The sequence below is a fragment of the Neofelis nebulosa genome, chromosome 4 (assembly GCF_028018385.1).
Source record: "Neofelis nebulosa isolate mNeoNeb1 chromosome 4, mNeoNeb1.pri, whole genome shotgun sequence".
NCBI lineage: Eukaryota > Metazoa > Chordata > Mammalia > Carnivora > Felidae > Neofelis > Neofelis nebulosa.
Window position 1 is genome coordinate 145,874,273 of NC_080785.1, and position 24,796 is coordinate 145,899,068.

A 24,796-nucleotide genomic window follows, 5' to 3' on the forward strand; every position below is an offset into this window, starting at 1 on the left:
TCTACAAGTAATCGGTGGTTCAAAGATGCTAAGTAGGGGTGCCTGGCTTACTCAGCCCATAGAGCAGGAGACTCCTGATCTAAGGGTTGTGAGTTCGAGCCCTATATTGGGTTTAGAGATTACTTAAAAAAATAAAAATCTTAAAAAAACAAAGATGCTAAGTAAATAATAATTCACGCCTCAAAGATGAAGTCATAAGGTACAAATATACATATAGCTGAATGAAAATGAAAATACAACGTACCAAAACTTGCGGGATGTAGCTAACGCAGTGCTAAAAGGGAAATTTATAGTATTAAATGGTTACATTAGAAAAGAGGAAATGTGGGGCACCTGGGTGGCGCAGTCGGTTAGGCGTCCGACTTCAGCCAGGTCACGATCTCGCGGTCCGTGAGTTCGAGCCCTGCGTCAGGCTCTGGGCTGATGGCTCGGAGCCTGGAGCCTGTTTCAGATTCTGTGTCTCCCTCTCTCTCTGCCCCTCCCCCGTTCATGCTCTGTCTCTCTCTGTCCCAAAAATAAATAAAAAAAACGTTGAAAAAAAAAAAAAAAAGAAAAGAGGAAATGTTACAAGTGAATAATCAAAATTTCTACCTCAACAAACCAGAAAAATAAGAACAAAATAAACCAAAGCCAAGTATAAGGAAGGAATAATAGTAGAGCAAAAATCAATAAAATGTAAAACCTGGAAATAACAGAGAAAATCAATAAAAGCTGCTTATTTGAAAAAAAATCAGTAAAATTGGTAAACCTCCAGCAACACTGACAAAGATAAAAGAAGATGAAAATTACCAATATCAGAAATGAAGCAAGAGATATCATTACAGATTCTGTCGCCATTAAAAAGTGGATAGAGGAATATTATAGACAACTTTCTACTCCTAAATTTGACATCTTAGTGGAAAAGGTCCCATTCCTCAAAAACCACAAACTATCAAAACTTAAAAAAAAAAATGAAATACATAACCTGAATAATCTTATAACCATGAGATAAATTGAATTTTTAATTTAAAAGTTCCTATAAGAGAAATTTCCAGGCCCAGAGGGCTTCACTTGGAGATTTTTACCAAATAAAGAATTAACACCAATTATACTCAATTTATTTCTGAAAAGGGAAGAGAGAATAGTTTTCAACAAATTTTATGAGACTAATCTTATCTTGGTACCCAAAACAGAAAAATACAATAAAAAAAAAAAAAAAACCCAACTCCCTAAACCAAAGTCACAGACTACTGTCTCTCATGAACTTAAATAAAAGACCCTCAACAAAATATTAGAAAATCAAATGCAAAAATGTATAAAAAGAATAATGTATCATGACTAAGTGAGATTTATTTCAGGTATGCAAGGCTGGTTCAACATTTAAAAATCAATCATTGAAAAAAAATCAATCATTGTTACCTACCATATGAACAGAGTAAAGAAGAAAAAAAAAACGTGATCATATTATTTAACATAGAAAAAGCATTTTTTAAAATACAGCACTCATTTATGATTAAAAACTCTTAAGCAAGTTAGGAATAGAGGGCAACCATTTCAGCTAGGTAAAGAACATATACAAAAAAACCTACAGCTAACATCTATCTTTCACTACTAAGATTAAATATATTTCCCCTAAATTCAGGTAAAAAGCAAGGATGTTTACTCTTACTACTACTATATAACACAGTACTCTGAAGTGCTCACCACTGTGATAAGAGAAAAAATTAAAAAAATAAAACCATCCCTTTTTTCCAAATGACATGATTGTCTACATAGAAAATCCCAAAGTATCTTTAAAAAGAAAAAAAAAAAAAAGCTCCTAGAACTAATAAGTGAGTTCAGTAAAATCTCAGGATACAAGATCAACAGACAAAAATTAATTACATTTCTATATACTAAAATGAATATGTGGAAAGTAAAATTAAAAATAGAATTTAAGTTGTAATAACTCCAAAGAAAATGAAATACTTATAAATAAATTTACCAAAACATGTACAGGATCTGTATGCTGAAATATACAAAATGTTGATGAAAAATCAAAGAGGACCTAAGCAAATTGAGATATGTATTATATTCATAGTTTGAAAAACTCAGCATATTAAAAATGTCAATTTTCCCCAAATTGAGCTATAGGTTTAATGAAATTCCTTTCAAAATCCTAAGGGTTTTTGACATATACAGGCTTATTATAATTTTTTTTTATGGAAAGGCACAAGCCCTAGATTAGCTAAAACATTCTTTTAAAAAAGGTGATATTAACCCTCTACAGCTACTGTAATCAAGACAATTTCCTATTATTGGAGTGACAGATCAATGGAACAGAATAGAGCATCCAGCTATATATCCACACAAATATGCCTAATTAATATTTTACAATGGTGCAAAGACATTTCAATGGAGGAAAAATAGCTTTTGAACAAATGGTGTTGGATTAACTGGACATCTGTAGGCAACAAAAATGAACATTGACTTAAAACTCACACCTTATACAAAAATTAACTCAAAATAAAATGTAAAACATGAAACTATAAATTTGTTAGAAAAACTATAGGATAAAATCATCAGAATGTAGGGCTAAGTAATGAGTTCATAGAATTGACATTAAAAGTATGATCTATAAATTGGACCTTCTGCTCTGTGAAACACCTGTTAAGAGGATGAAAAGATAAGCGACAGACTGGGAGAAAATAATTGTAAGCCATATATCTTACAAGGGATTGGTATCTGGAATACTCTCCAAAGAACTCTGAAAAGTCACCAGTAAATCAAAACCAAAATCAAGCCAATTAGAAAACAGCCAAAAGACATGACCAGATATTTACTGAAGAGGATGTACAGATGGCAAATATGCACATGAAAAGGTGTTCAATGTCATTAACCACAAGGGGAACTGCAAAATAAAACTACAATGAGAGAGGCGCCTGGGTGGCTCAGTCTGTTAGGCGTCCGACTTCGGCTCAGGTCATGATCTCGCGGTCCGTGAGTTTGAGCCCCACCTCGGTCTCCGTGCTGACAGCTCAGAGCCTGGAACCTGTTTCAGATTCTGTGTCTCCCTCTCTCTCTGACCCTCCCTTGTTCATGATCTGTTTCTCTCTGTCTCAAAAATAAATAAATGTTAAAAAAAACTACAATGAGGGGCGCCTGGGTGGCGCAGTCGGTTAAGCGTCCGACTTCAGCCAGGTCACGATCTCGCGGTCCGTGAGTTCGAGCCCCGCGTCAGGCTATGGGCTGATGGCTCGGAGCCTGGAGCCTGTTTCCAATTCTGTGTCTCCCTCTCTCTCTGCCCCTCCCCCGTTCAAGCTCTGTCTCTGTCTGTCCCAAAAAAAAAAAAAAAAAAAAAAAAACATTAAAAAAAAAAAAAAAAAAACTACAATGAGATGTCACTATACATCTGTTGGAATTACTAAAATAATAAGTCATGACAACAGCAAAAGTGTTGGTGGGAATGTAGAAAAATTAGATGTTTCCTACATTGCTGGTGGGAATGTAAAATGGTACAGCCACTTTGGAAAACAGTTTGGCGGTTTCTTATACAGTTAAAATCACAAGTCCCATGACCCAGAAATTTCACTCTGGTGGCATTTATATCAGAGAAATGAAAACTTATGTTCATAGAAAAAACTTATATGTGAATATTCATAGTCTCCTATTTATAATAGCCCCAAACCAGAAACAAGCCAAGTGTCCTTTAACAGGTAAATGGTTAAACAGGCTGGTATATCCATACCATGGGCTACTACTTAATAATAAAAGAGAACAAATTATTGATAGACAACAACTTGGATGACTTTCCAGAGAATCATACTGAATGGGAAAAAAAAAAAAAAACACTGCCAAAGGTTATGTACTGTATTCCTGTGTTTGTGTAACATTTGTGAAATGACAAAGTATAGAAATGGAGGACAAATTCATGGTTGCCAGGGGTTAGAGATGGGGGGCAGAGACAGAAGAGAAGTGGGAGCAATTATAAAAGGACAATACAAGGGATCTTTTGGGGGATAGAATTGTTCTGTATCCTGACCTTAGAGGTGGTCACATGAATCTACGTATGTGATACAGTTGCATAGGACTAAATACAGACACACGTACATACCAATGAGTGCATGTAAAAATGGTGATACCTGAATAAGATCAGTGGATTGTATGAACATCAATTTCCAGCTTGTGATATTGTACTATAGTTATGCTAGATTTTACCATTAGAGGAAACTGGGTAAAAAGTGTAAAAGGTATCTCTTAATATAATTTCTTACAACTGCATGGAAATCTCAATTATCTCATTATAAAATGTTAAAAAAAATAAAAGCAAGTATTTAGGACAGTTCCTGGTTTGTAGTGAAGAGGTCTGGGGCATACACTACCTAACCTTTTTATAAGCTGAAAGTTTATTTTTATTTTAATTTTAGGCCATATAAAAATGACTGCATCAGAAATGCCATGTTAAAATGTCACACATCCCATTATAATTAATTCTTCAGATTTGGATAAATTTCTCTTTTAGAATTCTTTGTTTAAGGAATCTTTTAAAACGCTTCTCTGTTTTTATTCCAAATGAAATATATAGGGATAGTAGGCAGAATTCTAGGATGGCCCTCATGACATGGGCTCCCCAGGTGTTATGTCAATGTTTAGATTACATTTTATGCAAAAGGGAATTTGCAGATGTAATTAAGATTGCTATTCAATTGACCTTGAGTTAACCAAAAGGGAGATTATCTGGGTGGGCTTGAACTAATCACTTGAGCATTATAAATTTGAGTCTAGAGGTCAGAGACAGAAAAGTCAGAAAAATTCAAAGCATGGAGGAGGGGATTTGACGTGCAAAAGTGCTCTGTTGCTAGTTTTGAAGATGGAGAGGGGCATATAGCGAAGACCTGAGGCAGGTTCTCGTTGCTAAGAACAACTTCTAACTAATACCTAGCAGTGAAGTGAATAATGCCAACAATCTGAATGATCTTGAAAGAGGACCCCAAGTTCCAGATGAGAACTCATGCTGATTGACCTTTTGATATCTACTTTCTGAGACCTTAGGCAGAGAAACCAATTACACCACATTTGGACTTCTGGTGTATAGATTGTGGGACAATACATTCATATTGTTTTAACCTGCAAAGTTTGTGGTAATATTTTATGTAGCAATGGAAACCCATACAGTGGGTTGATTTAAATCTTTGTATTTAAATCCATTGTGTAGTGGATCCTGTTTTAGCAACCAGTGTTGCCTTTTCTTTGGTGTTATGTAAAGGGTATTTCTGGAGAAGGATTTTGGGAAGATGGAGGAGTAGAAGGCACCAGGAATTTGTCTCTCCATCTAGACAACAATTGAACTGGCAGAACCTGTCTAATGTAACTATTTTGGAAGTCTGTAGTCCATTAAAGGCTTACAACTTCCAGGGAAGGCTTAGATGGTAAAATGCAGTTAATTTGGGTCAATGTTAGCTCTTAACACAGTAGAAGCTAACCATTTCCCACCCTTCAGCCAAGTGGCAGGCAGCTAAACATGTGTGCCTGGAGCAACCTACACACAGCTTGCAGGAGCCAGGGTGAATAAAAAGAAACCTGCCTTCCAAATATCAAGGAACTGTGTTCTGATCATTGATTGTTGCTTCTGATCAGAGGTGCAGTCAGAGTCAGCAGCCATTGTTGTTACACCTCCCCACATTGGTGCAAGCCCCTCCCCTTCTGCTGAAGTGACTTTCAGGAGACTTAAAAGGCTGGCAGTCTTTTTCCCTCCCCATTTTCTCTTTTGAGAGGCATACATTGAGGACTAGGACATTCATGAACAAGTTCATATATAAGGAAAATTAGAAAGTGAGGACACATACCCAGGAAAAGACACAGTCTCAGAAAAGACCTAAGAAGACCTTATATTTATACCTCAGACTGATCTTTGGCACAGAAATAGCCAACAACAACAGCAACGATGACAGCAACAAACACAAAATAAGAAACAGTAAACGACAACAATAACAAAAACAGCAAACCCTGGGATATGGAGAGAAGCTGATTTCCAGAGTACCACACTGTGAGTTTCAAACATCTAGTTTTCAACAACAGCAAAAATCACAAGGCATGCAGAAAGCAGGAAAGTACGATCTATTCAAAGGGGAAAAAATGAACAGAAACTGATCCTGAGAAGACTTGATGGCAGATCTACTAGACAAAGATTAAAAAAATTTTTTTAATGTTTATTTATTTTTGAGAGACAGAGAGAGACAGCATGAGCAGGGGAGGGGCAGAGAGAGAGAGGGAGACACAGAACATGAAGCAGGCTCCAGGCTCTGAGCTATCAGCACAGAGCCCGACATGGGGCTTGAACTCAACAAGCCGTGAGATCATGACCTGAGCCAAAGTCGGACACTTAACCAACTGAGCCACCCAGGCACCTCTAGACAAAGATTTTAAAACAACACTCTAAAAGAACTAATGGGAGATGTGGGGGAAATAGAGAAAACAATGTATGAACAAAATGGAAATATCGATGAAAAGATAGAAAACCTCAGAGGAAACCAAAAGGAAATTCTGGAGATGAAAAAGTATAATAACTGAAATGAAAAATTCACTAGAAGGATTCAAAGGCAGCTTTGAGTAGGCAGAAGAACCAATGAACTTGAAACAAAAAAAATATTGAAGAAAATTAAGCAGAATCTGAGGGGCCTCTGAGACATCATCAAGTGGACCAACACACACATTAGGGGAGTCCCAGAAAGGAGAGAGATAAAGGGGCAAAGGAAATTTTTGAAGAAATAATGGCTGATACTTTGCAAATTTGATTTAAGACATGAATATGAACATCCAGGAAGCTCAATAAACTCTCAGAAAAATGAATGCAAAGGGACCCACACCAGGATACATTATAACCAAACTTTTGAAATCCCGAGACAAAGATATACTTTCTTGAAAGCATCAAGAGAGAAGTGACTTGTCACTTGCAAGGGATCCTAAATAAGTTTATAAGCAGTTTTCTGATCAGAAACTTTGGAGGCCAGAAGACAGTGGGTTGATATAATTAAATGATAAAAGAAAAAAAAAACTGTTAACCAAGAATCATATATTCAGCAAAACTGTTCTTCAAGAGTGAGGGAAAAATTAAGATACTCCCAAATAAACAAAAGCTTAGAAGTTTGTTACCACTGGAACTGACTTACAAGAAGTGCTCAAGGGAGTCATGCAGGGTGAAATGAAAGGACACTAGATGGTAACTCAAAGCCATGTAAGAAATAAATATTTCAATAAAGGCAAATACATGGGCAAATATAAAAGCTACTATTATTGTAACAACGGTTTGTAACTCCACTTTCTGTTTTCTACATGATCTAAGAGAATGATTTATTTTATTATTATTATTTTAAGTGTTTTATTTGTTTCTGAGAGAGGGCAAATAGGGGTGGGGCAGAGAGAGGAGGACCGAGGATCTGAAGCCAACTCTGGGCTGATAGCTGCGAGCCTGATGTGGGGCTTGCACTCATGAACTGTGAGATCATGACCTGAGCCAAAGTCCGATGCTCAACCTACTGAGCCACCCAGGCACCCTTGAGACTAACATATTTTAAGAAACTATTAGTCTAAAAGCTAGTATCATTGTAACTTTGGTTTGTAACTTTATGTTTAATTTTCTATGTAATGTAAGAGACTAATGCATTAAAAAGAATCATTAGTTTATATTTGTGAGTACACCATGTATAAAGATATAATTTTGTGACATCAGCAACCAAAAGTGGTGGAGATGGAGCTGTAAAAGAGTCGAGTTTTTGTATGTTATTGAAACTAAACTAGTATAAATTCAAAGTGTTAAGTGTTATAAATTTTGGATGTTACATGTAATACCCATGGTAGTCACAAAGAAAATAGGTGTAGAACACACACACACACACACACGCACACACACAAAACGATAATACAATTCAATAATTTCAGTACAAAAAAATCAACTAAGTACAAAAGAAGACAGCAATGCAGGAAATGAACAAAAAACATTATCAGGTATGCAAGAAACAAATAACAAAATGACAGATATAAATTCCTCCTTTTCAATAATTACTTTAAATGGATTAAAGTCTCTAATTGAGAGACAGAGATTGGCAGAATGGATTAAGATCAATCATAAAAACAGCCCACCCTCAACATGATACAACTATATGCTATCTATGACTCACTTTAGATCCAAAGACACAAATAGATTGAAAGTGAAAACAAGGAGAAATATGTCCTTTGCAAGTAGTAATGGAAAGAGAAAAGTTTACAAGAGACAAAGGCATTATAAATTAATTAAAGTTTCAATACTATCAGAAGATATGACATATATAGGCATGTATGAACCTAATGACAGGCCATCAAAATATGTGAAGCAAAAAGTGACAGACCTGAAGGAGGAAAAAGACAGTTTTGCAATAATCGTTGGGGACACCATTACCCCACTCTTAATAATAAAACAACCAGAGAGAAGATACGTAGGGAAATAGAGGACTTAACACAATAAATCAACAAGGTCTAACAGACATATTCAGAATACTCTACCCAACAATGACAGCATGTGTAATTTTCTCAAGTGCACTTGGGGCATTCCCCATATTCATCCCCAGATTAAGTCTCAATATATTTTCAAAAGATACATGTCATACAGACTATTTTCTCCAACCACAAGAGGATGAAGTTAGAAATCAGTAACAGAAAAACTGGAAAATTTGCAAAGTTATAGAAATTAAACAACATTTATTTATTTATTTATTTATTTATTTATTTATTTATTTATTTATTTAGACAATGTGAGCAAGGGAGAGGGGCAGAGGTGGAGAGAGAGAGAGAGAAAAGCTTAAGCAGCCTTCACGCTCAGTGTGGAGGCCAACACAGGGCTTGATTCCACAACCCTGGGATCATGACTTGAGCCAAAATCAAGAGTTGGATGCTCAACCAACTACGCCACCCAGGTGCCCCAAACAATACACTCGTTAACAATGAATGAATTGAAGGGGAAAAAAAAAGTTAGGGAGACAGCCAAACCATAAGAAACTCTTAAAAACTGAGAATAAACTGAAGGTTGATGGGGAGTGGGAGGGAGAGGGGGTGGGTGATGGGCATTGAGGAGGGCACCTGTTGGGATGAGCACTGGGTGTTGTATGGAAACCAATTTGACAATAAATTTCATATTAAAAAAAAACAATGAATGAATCAAAACAAATCAAAAAAGAAGTGAAAAAATTCTTAAAGACGAATGAAATCAAAAGTGCAGTGTACCAAAACATATGGAATGTAGAGAAAGCAGTACTAAGGGGGAGATTTATGCATCAAAAGAATTATCACCAGAGTGAAAAGGCAACCCACAGAATTGGAGAGAACATTTATAAATTATATGTGTTAAGGGATTTATATGCACAATATACAGAGAATACCTAAAACTCGACAACAAAAATCAAACGTGATTCAAAAATGGACAAAAGCGTTTGAATAGGCATTTCTCCCAAGAAGATATACAGATGACCAGTAAGCACATGGAAAGATCACTCAACATTATTAGTCATTAGGGAAATGAAAATCAAAACTACAACGAGACACCATCTTTTACCCATTAGGATGGTTATTATCAAAAAACCATAAAATACCAAGTGCTATTATATTACCTGCATACTGGTAGGACCCCAGCCCTAATCCTCTTCAGTCCTCTCAGTGATTTGGGGAGACCCCAGGGAGTCTCTCACAGGCTTACAGCCTCAATTTCCAGTGCCCAAAGTCCCTTGAAATCAGTGCCTACCACTGCCCCAGGGCTGATGCCCTGAGGAAAGGTGTCCTCTGTCCTGTCCAGGGCACTGTCTCCCAGAGTGACAGGGGGTGCCTAAGTAGTTTGTTTGGGACCACCATGGATTTACACATTTTCATGTACACAGATGTATCTGTGGGTATGGGCATACTCAAAATAATAAGACACGGTCTCCTCATAGAGCCAGTCTTCTCAGCTGTTAGCTTCTTTTACATAACGAGTATCATCCTGACATGTAACTATCCATATTCTTGTTCACCCATATATTTATTTATGGAATTGTGTAACCACATGAACACTTGTCTGGAATGGAGGAAACCTTTGTTTTGACTGCAGATGATTATGCCTTTGAGTTCCTGTGTTTTCCATGGAAGGACAGTGAATTCTCACAGTGGGCAGGAATACATTGCATTTTGATGAAAGAGAGACTAATTATTTGACCTATAACTTGAGTTTCCAGGATGTCTGTCTCAAGGCAGAAAACATGTCTTATTGAAAAGATATATTGGTGGGGAAAAAAAAGGAAAGAAGTAGGGAGAGAGGGAAGATGAAGGAAGGAAGGAAGGGAGAGAGGGAGGGAGGGGTAAAAGTCCATTTCTGTTCATTCAAATAGATTGTAGCCATTGGAAAAATTAGCCAAGTCCTGTGTCCTGCCAGTTGAGCGTCAGCAAGGTCAATGTTTTTGCATTCAGAGATATTTTGATGCTGCTACCACGGCCACTCCCACTGTCACCCTCTTCTCCTCCTCCTCGTTGCTGCAACTTCTGTCATTATTTGTATCTTATTCCAGATTTATGCTGAATGAATCAAATAATCCAAAAATTTGTTTAAGTCACACACTGTTAAACATGCATTTGGAATGATTTCATGCGAAAGCCTGGGTGCAGAGTACAAATATTTTGAATGGACTTATCTTAGAGTTGTACTGCTTTTTTTACTTGTCACTTTAAAACCCTTAATATGAATAAATTGTTTGTACAGTGTTTTTTTTAATCCTTAGATAAGAAATACATGGTTTGAAAGCAGAGAATAAAAACATGAATGATAATGTATGCAATGGCCAGGAAAGGTCCTTGCTGCTGCTCATGGGCAGGCGTTATAATCAGCCATTTAGTGTGTTTATTTCAGGCTGCAGATAGTGGATAAAAGTGGCTGGTTGGTTGCCAGCACATGATTTAGTTGCCAAACAGAGTGTGTAGTACTTGTTACATTTGATTTATATCATAAGTTCTTCCCATTAACGGTCTACTGATGATAACCTAGTTGGCTTTTCATGTGGTTACTTTGAAACAGCCACTTGACAACATTTAGCATATCACAAAGTTTAATACTGAATACAGGAGTGAGTGAATGACGACAACATAGGTCCTGCCTTATATTATTCTGGTGCTTAATGCAGAATGGACACCCAATACTAGTCTTTTCATTGAATGAAAAAATCCTGCATATGTATTCCCTGATACACTGTACGAAGATTAGGTTATGGACTTCAGACTTAAAGGTCTGGTGGGAGGGATAGGAATAATAGTGCTTACATATCTGAAGGGCTTGCATCTGTATACAAAGAGGTAGTCTGCTTATCTGTATTGCCATTTGAATACAAAGTTGAATTATGGAAGGATGAAGGACTCATCAAGATGGCCTTGATTCTAAGTCAGTATAACCTTGTAATGATGACAGTGTCCATAACCTTGGTCTATTTTTTAAAACAGGTCCACTTCAGGAATGTTGTCCTTGGATATGTAATAAAATATGCATTAAATATGGTTAATTTTTATTTTCAGATTGAAAACTTGCAAGAACAGCTTAGGGATAAAGACAAGCAACTAACCAATCTGAAAGACAGAGTAAAGTCCTTGCAGACAGATTCTAGTAACACGGATACTGCGCTAGCAACACTAGAAGAGGCTTTGTCAGAAAAGGTGAGCTTGGGCTGAATAATGGGGGTGGTTGGGAGGAAGTGATCTAAATGTATTTAAATGTGCCTGCCTTTCTCTATGTGCTCTCACTACCCCCAGTCCCAGCTGGACCTCCCACTGCCGTGTTAGCCCTCCTCAGTAGACTTGGCACATTAAATAAGCCAGGAGATCCTTGAAATGCAAACCTGATTACATCACATTTGGCCCTGCTTGAAAACCTTCACTAGCTTGTTACTTTTCTTAGGATGGTAAAAACTGAAATCCTTAACCTGGCCTATATAGTCCATCCCTTCATCTGATCTGGCTCATACCTGGTCATCTACCTCTCTGCCTGCCTTACTCTTCTCTCCTTCCCATCCTTCTTTCCTCATTCCTTTTCTCCCTTGTATCCTCCCTCCCTTCCTTCTTCCCTTCTTTCCTTCCTTCTTTTCCAGCCTCATCCCCATCTGTCTTTCCTCATTCTTTGTATTCTAGCTATGCTGGCCTTCTAAATGTTCAAGTCCACTATGTTCCCTCCTGCCTCAGACCCTTTTCATACCCAATTACCTAGCCTAGAATGTTCTTTACTTCCTGGAGATTTTAATTCATCTCCTTATGGGAGTTCAGCTTCCTGAGAAGCTGTATTGCACAGTAGTCAGGGATATGGACTTTGAGAGCTAGACTGCCTGTCTTCTATATTCCGCATTTTCATAGTCTATAAACTGATATAATAAGGTCAAGTGGAAGGAGACCTACGAGCCAGTCTCAGCCCTGCCACTAACTTACTGGTTGACCTTGGCAGGTAACTGCCTTTCTCAGTACCTCAAATTTGTGTAATGGAAGGCATTAGTTTAAATGGCCACAGGTTTTTTAAGCCATGTATTTTAAAGAAGGCTTCTTTGACTTCTGCTTCAGAATCACCAGGAGGTACCTGTTGAAAATCTAAATTATTAGGTTCCATCTATACCTACTAAATCAGAACCTTGAAAGGGCTTGGGATTCTGTGTTTTAGGAAGTTCCTTGAATCATTGTGATGTACACTCTAGTCTGAGAGCCTCTGCAGTATATAAAAAAATAGAGAAGCTAAAAAGATGATCTAATTCTTTTTATGGCTAGAAAGAAATTATAACATTGTCACATTTATAATATTAAATTATAAAGATTTAATTTGAAAACTTATAAGAATAAATAAGATGATTTTTCAGGGAAAATATTCTTTTTAATATTTTCAAGAATTTATTACCAAAACTCTGTAGTAATTTTGTTTGTAAAACATTTGAATGAGTGAATTGGTAAAAACTATTAATGATTATGTATTCTGTTTGCAGTTTTGAGTAATATGATGTCAGTCCATTACTACCTCTCAATTTCTTTCTGTAACTTTACATAAACATATACTATATAATTTTTTTATACCGTGGATTCTTGGCAGGATTTTATCATTTTTTCCACTGGCCCTATTAAGATTAGATTTATTCTAGTTTAAATCCCCAAACAATTTCCAAATCTGAAACTACTCTTTTTATCTAAGCACCTCCTTTGAGAAGAAGGGGATGACTGCAAGGAAGGCTGAGGTCTGTGGGAGTCTGACCCCCCTCAAACTCATGCCACCACTTGAGAGTTATTGCCTCCCGTGGGGCAAGCCTCTTCTCTTAGTGCCTTATTTTCAAAATTTGCTGACCTCTAAGTTCCATTGTCTGTGGAACTACCTTGATAATAATTAATCATCCTGCTGATCCAGAATCTCAAGTACATGAAATCTGATTTGGGCAATACATGAGGAGTTGAGTAGTTAGATACCTTGAAGGGCGAGATAGGGAACAAAAATGAGGGAAGAGGGTTTGGTGTGAGACAGTAAGAATTGCTGGCAACTGTGGCAAGCTGTGGAGTCTTTGACCTGCCTCAGATCATTCAAGTTCACATAATACATTAAAGTATTATGATGCTCAAGTCAAATATGATGTGGGCCAGCTTTGGCCTGTGAGCTCTTAGTTTTCAAACCTTATTTGCATCTGACTTGTAGATTTTCACAGTATTGAAGAATACAAGCAAACACAGATCAATTTATATGGAGGGAATTTTTAAGAGTTGTTAAAATCAGGATATTAGTGTATTTGATAAGCACAGATAAAAACATTGGATAGGAACTGTCAAGGTTCTCTATCATGGGTCGAAGAATAGTAGATTCCTTTTAAGTATTTATCCCAGTGGGTATCAAACTTTTGTTTTGTATCCAAATATTCTTATCATCTAGGGTTGTTGTTGTTGTTGTTGTTGTTGTTGTTGTTGTTGTTCTTCTTCTTCTTCTTCTTCTTCTTTTTTAATTCTCAAGTTAGTTAACATACCATGCAGTCTTGGCTTCAGGAGTAGAACCCAGTGATTCATCACTTACCTATGACATCCAATTGGGAGCTTCTTCAAATAACAGTTTCCTGGGTCCCATTTCCTAGTGATTCTGATTCAGTTGCTTTGCTCTGGGGCCAAGGAACCTATGATTTTTACAAGCATGCCCAGTGATTCTGATGAAAGTGGTCAGGTGACCACACCTTAAGAAATACCAAACCCATCCTCTTCCATTTTAAAGATGGGAAATTGGCTCAATGAGATGAAATGACTTGCCCAGAGATGAAAATTTTGGACAGGTGCAGCACCATTCCCCATTTCTGGGTCCTGGGGCTATGTCATGGACAGACCGTGGCATGGCCTATGCTAACTTCTGAACCCAATACTCCAGGAAACCACTTCTAATCTAAGTTGGCCCTTGGTTGGGACTTTGTTGTCTCCCCTGGACTATCCCAGGGCCACTCAGCTCATGGGTGATGGAATGGGACTGAAATTCAAACCTGATAATTGTGCTTTTGACAACATCACAATCACCTTTATTGGCCCTTCCCTCACAAGGTTCATTCAGTTTTATCCGCATTTAATTGAACAGACCCCCTGGAACAAGATGGTACAAAAAATAAAATGATTAATTAAAACTTTTGGATTCATAGAGCATCTAATTATTTGCTGTCATTTGGCTGATAAATAGAACCTATGAGGCACTATTCACCATTCCACTTGGGTTGTGACATTCTGGGAAGTATGTTATTCCTTTTAGTTTCCAGGAACTTATATACATATTCACAGTGCAAAAAAATAATGCCATTTAGCAAGTTAAGATTGAGTATGACATAGTTCTAGGATTGACACACAGAAGCTCAAGAGACGGAACCCACAGTATTTATAAAGCTGGTCTCGCCAAGTTTGCTGTAGCCATATAGCAGATAAGCAGTTGAGAAAGGCAGATAACAGAGCCGGAGGCCACTGCAATTCAGTTCCCGCTCAGTGATAAAGCACAAATAGATTAGATTCGTGCAGAGCCAGATGAGTGCACAAGGAACACTTGCCAATGCAAATAAGACTAAAACAAGAACACATTGTTGGAATTTCTGCAAGTTAGTTGTTAATCAAGTAGATCATGGCATATTAGGGCCTTTTAACACATGTTTTTGACATCTGGCCCTGCGTGGCTGACAGTTAAATTAGTTTTGTGATTGACGGAGAAATATTTCGTAGTATTGAATCATCAATAACACTTAAAAACATTATAGTGCTTGCTGATTTTTTTTGTCATCAATGCCCAGTCAATAGTAAAAGTGGTTAGAGTGAATCAACCTACTTACCAAATGACTCTGACACCTTCTGGATGTTAACACGTATACTTAATTTTATTTCCCTTCCTTTGAAGCTAAGATGATCCCTAATTTGACTTCTTATTCGTGCCTCCAGCATGCCAGACAGTTTGCCCAGCCATGGGTTAAAAGACTCACAGGAGTTGAGTGCCTTCTTTGGAAAGCTGGGCTGGGAGGAATGGACATGCAGTAAAACCACATGAAGGGTGCCGAGTGGGAATAAATGCCATATGATCCGGCAGGAGTGATTCCTGGGAAGGCTTCCAAATAGTGAAGTGGCATAGTCAGTTTGGGACTTTAAAAAAATGTCACTCCAACATCCCATATGGTGGAAATGATGGGATGGAGAGGGCCTGGTAGCTGGGTGACCATTTGTGATGCTTTTGCAGTAAGTGTAGGCATAAGGCAGTAAGGGCTCAGTTGCCGAAATTTTTAAAAGCTCTTAAGAGACTTCCTGTGCACGGAGGCCATTGTCTTCTTTTGTAGATCCCATAATTATCCACTCACCAGTGTCACAGACAGAGTGAAATAGGACTATAACTGGAATCAAGAAGAAACAAATGTAGGCAATTAGTAGACTGATTTGTTCTGTTTCCACCCCCACTGTTGTAATAATATACTTCATTTTAAAGTGTTTTTAACTAATTGCAAAACAATAATGATACTTCTTTTTTTCCTTGAAAGCATTAAGTACATAAATTACTGTCATTGGGGTAGAACAGTTGCTTCCCTGGGGGACCTTAAATCACAGGCTAAGTGTTCAAACTAACTTCCCTCTGCACCACATACTGTTTTACATTGTCTTATGTATCAGGCCTTGTCTTGTACTATGTACTTATAAGCATATAAAAGATAATATCAGGATCCTTAAAAGTAGCTGTTGCATCAGTATTTTTTAAGGATCACTATCCAGAAAGGATGCTGTATTTTGTCAAATGCTTTTTCTACATCTATTGAAAGGATCATATGGTTCTTATTCTTTCTTTTATTAATGTGGCATATCACATTGATTGATTTGTGAATATTGAACCAGCCCTGCTGCCCAGGAATGAGTCCTGGTGATCATGGTGAATAATTCTTCTAATGTACTGTTGAATTCGATTTAGTAGTATCTTGTTGAGAATTTTTGCATCCAGGTTCATTGGGGATAATGGCCCGTAATTTTCCTTTTTAGTGGGGTCTTTGTCTGGTTTTCGAATCAAGGTAATGCTGGCTTCATGGAATGAGTTTGGAAGTTTCTGTTCCATTTCTATTTTTTTGGAACAGTTTGAGAAGAATAGATATTAACTCTGCTTTAAATGGCTGGTAGAATTCCCCTGGGAAGCCATCTGGCCCAGGACTCTTATTTGTTGGGAGATTTTTGATAACTGATTCAATTTCCTTTCTTGATAAAAATCTTCAAGAAAGTAGGCATAGAAGAAATATTCCTCAACTTCATAAAGGCCATATACGAAAGGCCCACAGCTAATAACATCCTTGATGGGGAAAAATTTAGAGCTTTCTCCCTAAGATCAGGAACATGACAGGGATGTCCAGTCTCACTACCATTGTTCAACATAGTACTGGACGTCCTAGCCTTAGCAGTCAGACAACAAAATGAAATAAAAGGCATTCAAATTGGCAAGAAAGAAGTCAAACTTTAACTCTTCACAGATGACATGATACTCTACATGGAAAACCCGAAAGACTTCACCAAAAAACTGCTAGAGTTGATCCATGAATTCAGCAAAGTCTCAGGAAATAAAGTCAATGTACAGAAATCCGTTGCATTTCTATACACAATAATGAATCAGCAGAAAGTGATACCAAGGAATTGATTCCATTTAAAATTGCACCAAAAACCATAAAATACCTAGGAATAAACCTAACCAAAGAGGTAAATGATCTGTACACTGAAAACTATAGAAAGCTTATGAAAGAAATTGAAGAAGACACAAACAAATGGAAAAGCATTCCATGCTCATGTATTGAAAGAACAAATAATGTTAAAATGTCCATACTACCCAAAGCAATCTATACATTCAATGCAATCTCTATCAAAGTAACACCAGCATTCTTCACATAGCTAGAACAAACAAGCCTAAAATTTGTATTGAACCTCAAAAGACCCCGAATAGCCAAAGTAATGTTGAAAAAGAAAACCACAGCTGAAGGCATCACAATTCCAGACTTTAAGCTGTATTACAAAACTGTAATTATCAAGATGGTATGGTGCCAGCACAAAAGCAGACACACAGATCAATGGAATAGAATAGAGAACCCAGAAATGGACCCACAAACATATGGCCAACTAATCTTTGACAAAGCAGGAAAGGGTATCCAATGGAAACAAGATAGTCTCTTAAGCAAATGGCACTGGGAAAACTGGACAGCGACATGCAGAGGAATGAGCCTAGACACTTTCTTATTCCATACACAACAATAAACTCAAAATGGATGAAATACCTAAATGTGAGACAGGAAGTCATCAAAATCCTGCAGGAGAAAATAGGCAGTAACCTCTTTGACCTTGGCCGTAGCAACTTCTTACTTAACATGTCTCTGGAAGCAAGGTAAATAAAAGCAAAAATGAACTATTGGGACCTCCTCAAGAAAAAAAGCTTCTGCACAGCAACGGAAACAATCAACAAAACTAAAAGGCACCCGATGGAATGGGAGAAGATATTTGCAAATGACATATCAGATAAAGGGTTAGTATCCAAAAATCTATAAATAACTACCAACTCAACACCCCAAAAACAAATAATCCAGTGAATAAGTGGGCAGAAGACATCAATAGGTGCTTTTCCAAAGAAGACATGCAGATGGCTGACAGACACATGAAAAGATGCTCAACACCATTCATTTTCAAATGGGAAATAGAAATCAAAACCACAATGAGATACCACCTTACACCTGTCAAAGTGGCTAAAATCAACAACTCAAGAAACAACAGATGTTGGCAAGGATGTGGAAATAGGGGAACACTTTTGCACTGTTGGCGGGAATGCAAACTGGTGCAACCACTCTGGAAAACAGTATGGAGGTTCCTCAAAAAATAAAAAAATAGAACTACCCCATGACCCAACAATTGCACTATTAAGAGTTTATCTAAACGATACAAAAATGCTGATTCGAAGGGGCACATGCACCCCAATGATAACAGCTCTATCAACAATAGCCAAAGTGTGGAAAGACCTCTAATGTCCATTGACTGATGAATGGATAAAGAAGTTGTGGTGTGTGTATGTGTATGTGTGTGTGTTGCGTGCACACACACACACACACACACACAATGGAATACTACTTGGCAATGAAAAGAATGTAGTTTTGTCATTTGCAACAACGTGGTTGGAACTAGAGTGTATCATGCTAAGAGAAATAAGTCAGTCAGAGAAAGACAGATATCATATGATTTCACTTGTATGTGGAATTTGAGAAACTCAACAGATGAACATAGGGAAGGGAAGGAAAAATAAGATAAAAACAGAGAGGGAGGCCAACCATAAGAGACTCTTAAATACAGAGAACAAACTGAGGGTTGCTGGAGGGGGGGGTGGGGGATGGGTTAAATGGGTGATGGAGGCATTAAGGAGGGCACTTTTAGGGATGAACATTGGGTGTCATATTAAGAGATGAATCACTGGGTTCTACCCCTGAAGCCAAGACCATACTGTATATTATCTAACTTGAATTTAAATTAAAAAAAAAAAAAAAAGAATTGCCATCCAAAAGAGAGTTCAGATATGTGTTAGATAATTTGAAACAAATTTCAGAAATCTAACTCATTCTTGCCCAAATGGAATTTTACTTAAAAAGAATAAGGTTCTTGTTCTGATATTGGTAAGTTTCCAAATTTTTGGAAAACATGTCTACCAGAGTAGTGTTTTCAGTATATAAGTCAAGAGCAGCAAGGTGCTCAGATCTTCTTAAATGGCACTATGCATATGTTTGTGGCATTGTGGTCTTATGGACATGGCTAAGACTCAGAGAGCCCTGAATGCCAGGGTGTGCCTTCTGTTTATGTGCTGGGTCACCTTAGATGAATTAGCTGGTCCTTGGTCTGGGTTTCTCACTACTACACCGTTACTAGTAGCACGGGGGGTTCAGACCCCACAGTTGTGTTGATGCCTAGATGGAGAAGGGCACTTCACAGTGCCTAGCATGTAGTAAGCTTTCAGTAAGGGAACGCTGCTGTTTGAACTTTGTCAAATTCAAGCAATACTTTGGGAGTCTCTACTGATTGCCAAGAAGACATTGAAAAAATGTGGAGGAAAATGAACATTTCCAGGCACATTATAAAATCACTTACACAACAGTGAGCTCATTCTTTATTTTGTCTCTGGTTCTCAGCATGAGTTCAGACCCCTAGAGGGCCTAGATCTTGCTCCACTCGGATCCCCTTTCTAGCCAGAGAAGAGTCTTCAGAAACCAAGGAAGTTTTTTTGATATCAAATGGAAAAGCCAAGCAAAGAGGGTTGAACCAAGAAGTTAGTTTTGCTTCTTCCACTTGTCCATTGAAGGCTTTAGTAAGTCTAGAGTCATGGTGCCTAAACCTCCATCTTCTGGAACTGCTTTTAGAATTTTCCAAGTACTGCCATGAACCAAAACAGCCTCAGAGCTTGAACATTAAAGTCCCTTGCAACTCTGTGATGCTAAATTTTATTAGTAAGCCAAAAGCCATATTGATTGTCTTTCCCAAATGCTGTTATGTGTGCATAACAAACCCAATTTAGATTATCTTGCATGTGTTGATTCATATAGAGCATTTCTTACATTTATTGCCCTCCATTTCCTTTTGTAGCATGCCTTAGCACACACACACTGATGGTTTCTCACTTCCTCTTTTTTAACACTTGTCTCAAAGGAGAGAATAATTGAGCGTTTGAAAGAACAGCGGGAGAGAGATGATCGAGAAAGATTGGAAGAAATAGAATCTTTCCGAAAAGAGAACAAAGACCTGAAAGAGAAGGTCAATGCTTTACAAGCTGAACTGACTGAAAAAGAGGTGAGTCTGGAAAAACAAATACTATGCTGATAGTCCTATTCATGGTAGCCTTAAGAGACTAAAGAGTTCATTTGAGGGGCTGTGTGAAGACTTTGGGGACATAGTTTCCTTTGCAAAACTGCCTGAATTCAAAGGAAAATATTTACTGTAACTCCCTTCAGCAGGATGCTCTATGCTTCTCTTCTCTGCTCTGTGTACAATGTAGCTCCTTGAAAGTTTTCTTGTTGTCTTAACCACATTTGTGTGGCTTATTCTATATTTTTTCAATGTCCCAGGATCTTTTGCTTGGGGTAACAACAATATCAATAATAATAACAACATATCCACTTTATTGAGGGCCTGTTATATACTAATCTTTGTGTTGGGTACTCTACATTCATCTGTGCTTCCCAAAAGGATCACTCAATACGTCCAGGTTAGGAGATACGGTACCATGCTGGACACAAAGTGTAGGTTAAATGTGGCTACTCTTCTGGAATATCAATTTTACATTATGGTAAATGACTTAAAACAATATTTTCATGCTAGAGAAAACATGGATACAGAATAAAAATTGTAGCCACATTTTTAAAGTAAAACAATATACTTTAAAGAAATTTCTTGCTTGGGGGTTATGGAGAGGATGCTTTGGGCTATCTTCCCCACGCTTGGAGGGATACTTGTAACTCCTTTAGTTTACTTAGGGATACTTTGATGGAAAAGTTTGAGGAGCAGTAATGCATGGTATTTTGTCCAGTCTCCAAAACTCTGAGATATGTGCCATTGTCCACAATTGGCCCCTCCATACTTATTTTTGTCCACAGGAAATGTCCATCTCCTTTTGGCTGTTACAGATCCTTTTACCTTATTGTACTGTATCACTGCCTACTTGTCCATTTTTCAGCCCCACATTGTTACCTCATCCCTTGGGTTTTGATAATTCTATACAAATTAAAGTACTGTCTCAATGAGTAATCCAAGAGGGGAAGAATTGATAAGTAATAGAAACAAAATTCATTTTCCCTAAAATAAGCACACTAGGTTGTTTTGTTTTTGTTTTATTTTACAGAGGAGATTATTTCTCTGATACAAAAATAAAGAGTATAAATCCTACTATTCCTACTATTTCAGTGCTAAATCTAACTTGGGGGATCCGTAATGAATGTAGTTGGTATGTGTCAGAAGGCACAGAAGCTTTGACCTCATTTGCAATTTGAATAACTGATTATAAGTGTTATTAATGGGTTTGCACCTTGAAGTCAGTGTGTGTGTGTGTGTGTGTGTGTGTGTGTGTGTGTGTGTGTGTGTTTGTATAAAGAGCTCTTGATGACATGGTGGAGCATAGCTTTAAATGAAAATAATTTTGTAAACAATGCCTACATTATATGATTTCAGACAAGCATTTCAGCAAACATTTATTGTTCCTGTATAGTAATGTGCCTGCCACTGGGATGGGTGTGTCAGTCAAGGTTCCACCAGAAAAACAGAACTGCATTAAGAAATTTAACCACATTAAGAAATTTATTGCAAGAAATTGGCTTATATAGTTATGGGGGCAAGTCTGAAATTCATAGGGCAGGCCATCAGAAAGGGCAGGCTGGAAACACTCCAGACAGGAATTGGTACAACAGTCCACAGGTGGATTTCTTCCTTCTCAGGGAAATCTCAGTCCTGCTCTTAAGGCCTTTCAACTGATAGGATCAGGCTCACCCAGATTTGGAAAATAATATCCTTTACTTAAAGTCAACTGATGGTAGGTGGTACTCCCATCTATAAAGTACCTCCATAGCAACACCTAGATTAGTGTTTGATTGAATAACTGGGGACTATAGCCTAGCCAAGTTGATACATAAAGGTATCAGACCTGGAAATTTAAAGTGTATAAAGAAAAACAACATATAATTGTTGTCAGCTTATAATTTAGTTAAGGTGATAATCACCTTCACCATGGCAAAATGCCTGGCTTGCAAAGTCCTTTATTATTTCTGTGGGAGTGGTATGATAAAGAGCATTGAAATTGGAGTCAGAATTCTGGGTTTGGGACCCGTATCTTCCTTTAATAGAGCACGAACCTCAGAGAAGGTGCTCAGTTCATGTGAGCCTCAGTTTCTTGACCGAAAAATGAGAGTGACTAACCTGTCCTTCAGAGGGTTGTTAGGAGTCAGGTTGTTTGCTGAGTGATGGAGGTGGTATCTTTATTAACAAGGTTATTCCAAGGTCCAGGAAGCAGCTCTGACACAAATTTTAGGTAACATCATTTACTAAATGGCCCCTGTGTGCTTAGTGTCTTTCTAGGTGCTGCAAATGGCCAAAATGGAAACACACAAGGCCTGATTTTGGGTAAAACCTAAATATTTTAGTCACATAGTTAGATTTTGCTAACTGTGTTTCATGTTTGGTGATAGATATGCCTTTGTAGCTCAGCAGAATTATGTTCCATGATATATGCAAGTATTTACTTCCTTACTTTTTAGAATTCAGACTGTCTAGGAGAGCTCTTGGTTTTTGGGCATGACTGATGAGTGGAACAACTTAGGTAAAGCCATGTCTGAGTTGGGGTTTCATTATATCTGTTGAATTTGGATTTTTAAAGGCTTGGGACATAAAGTCTGCTCTAAATTTTAAAATAATTCTATCTGTGATTCTACAGAAGATATTTTAAAAACCATTGGTTATTTTACTGTTAAACAAATGGAATTTGATAAAAACAGGATGCTTCTTTTATATTTGATTTGTCCTTTGGGAGGGAAAGGCATTAAAATCAGTATTTTCGTTCATATTTGTCTTAGTGTCTGCACGATTTGACAGCAATAAATGTAAATGGAAGGTTCAGGGTGTCTGTTTTGCCATGACATGTAAAGACCACCTTGGGACTTACATCATTAGCATGACTTTGAGATGTGAAACATGCATTTACTGACCACACCATTTGGTCACATTTGATTCTATTGCAGTTAGATCCTGCTCAGTTCTGTAAGCTGGCCAATTTTAATTTCCTGGCCAGAGCCAGCTATTGTTACCTTAGTAAGACTATATTTACCCTTTCTGTCTAATGCACACTTTATTGCTATGCATAGAATCAATGTATTCAAACTGAAGACTAGTAGAAATTGTAGTGTTTTACTCACTAGTGTTCTTTCCTTTCAGTCTAGTTTAATTGACCTCAAGGAACATGCATCTTCATTAGCCTCAGCAGGACTGAAAAGAGACTCCAAATTAAAATCTCTGGAAATAGCCATTGAACAAAAGAAAGAAGAATGTAGCAAATTGGAAGCACAGTTAAAAAAGGTAAGTGAAGTCCAAGAAAATAAATGCTCATTTTACAATGAATATATAAAATGGAAAAGGAAGAGATATTTTGCAAAGAAACAAACCCCTTATCTTTTGCTGTCTGCTGATAAGAGAATTAGGCACTCTTAGCTTAAGAAGTCTGCATCAAATTGGTTAGTGAACCTAAAAAAAAAAAAATCTTAGGTTTCCTGTCTGAAAAAAACTTGAAAAATAGATGAAAATAGTAATGGAAGTAAAAAAATATTATAAAAACAAGCTGTTACTCACTGGGGAAATCTCAACTTTAAAAAAGATAAATGGAAATGTTTGTAACAAATCAAAGAATCCAGGGGCTCCATTTATATTGATAAACTTTTACTACTTTCAGAAGTAGGCCAATTATTGTATTAGAACTTTGTAAAAGTTTACCTGACAATATAAATTTCTAAAAGTCTGCCCAAATAGTCAAAATCTCTAGACTATCTGTGGGATGACTCTTTATACTTAACCAAAAATGACCTTAATGTCTTAGAAAGCTTGTTGAATGTAGAAGACTTTGGAAAAGAAAACAGCATCTTTACATTGCAGCATTAACATGTTTTCTCTGAACTGGACATTTTTGTGGAGTACATTTCCAGTCATGCATTGTTCCTTTGACTCTTTCCCTGTGTTGTTTGGTACGTCTGCACTCATTGTCCACATAAAACTCATAACTTTATGAGTTTAAACATTTTGTTTCCCTTTGACAGCTTATACACTTATTCAGAAGAGGTGATAAGAATCTAATCAAAGCATATAATAACGTTTGATTATATATAATGTATAGCACACTGGAATGGGGATTCATTTGATAAAGTTATGAAAATATATGATGTGGATGATAAGGATGCTAAAGCATCATATATCTGTGGAGAAATTATTCTGAATATATAAAAATTTAATATACTATTTTGTACGATACAATACATAACTGAAATGTTCAGTGTACCATGGAATTTTAGGAAATTGTCCTGAGAAATTTCACACTAGTAGAGTCTCCTTTCTAAAGATAAATATGGAGATCAAATCCCTCTATAGCAAAACAGCAAGAAAATCTCTGTATTGCATAATCTGCTTTCCAATCCACTCAGCATCTCACTTTTTTTCAAGTAGTATCTAGTTAAGCAGCCATCTTGAACAATAAATATAAGAATTTAATTTGCCCATTTGAGGGTGCTTAAGTAGCAATTGAGTTGTCTATTTATGCATTGGG

At 37.2% G+C, this 24,796-nt stretch overlaps 1 protein-coding gene across 12 annotated transcripts in view; it reads left to right on the top strand.

The window, feature by feature from the left end:
• Nucleotides 1–24,796, top strand: part of ERC2 (ELKS/RAB6-interacting/CAST family member 2) — a 936,036-nt gene that overhangs the window by 428,159 nt on the left and 483,081 nt on the right. For all 12 annotated transcript variants that reach the window (XR_009260858.1, XR_009260859.1, XR_009260861.1 and 9 more), the window contains 3 exons: nt 11,518–11,655; nt 20,155–20,295; nt 23,422–23,562. Coding sequence is in view for 8 of the 12 variants with exons in the window: in XM_058726510.1 (XP_058582493.1) it covers nt 11,518–11,655; nt 20,155–20,295; nt 23,422–23,562 (420 nt within the window). In the remaining 4 variants the exon portion in view is untranslated. The remainder of the gene's footprint in view (nt 1–11,517; nt 11,656–20,154; nt 20,296–23,421; nt 23,563–24,796) is intronic.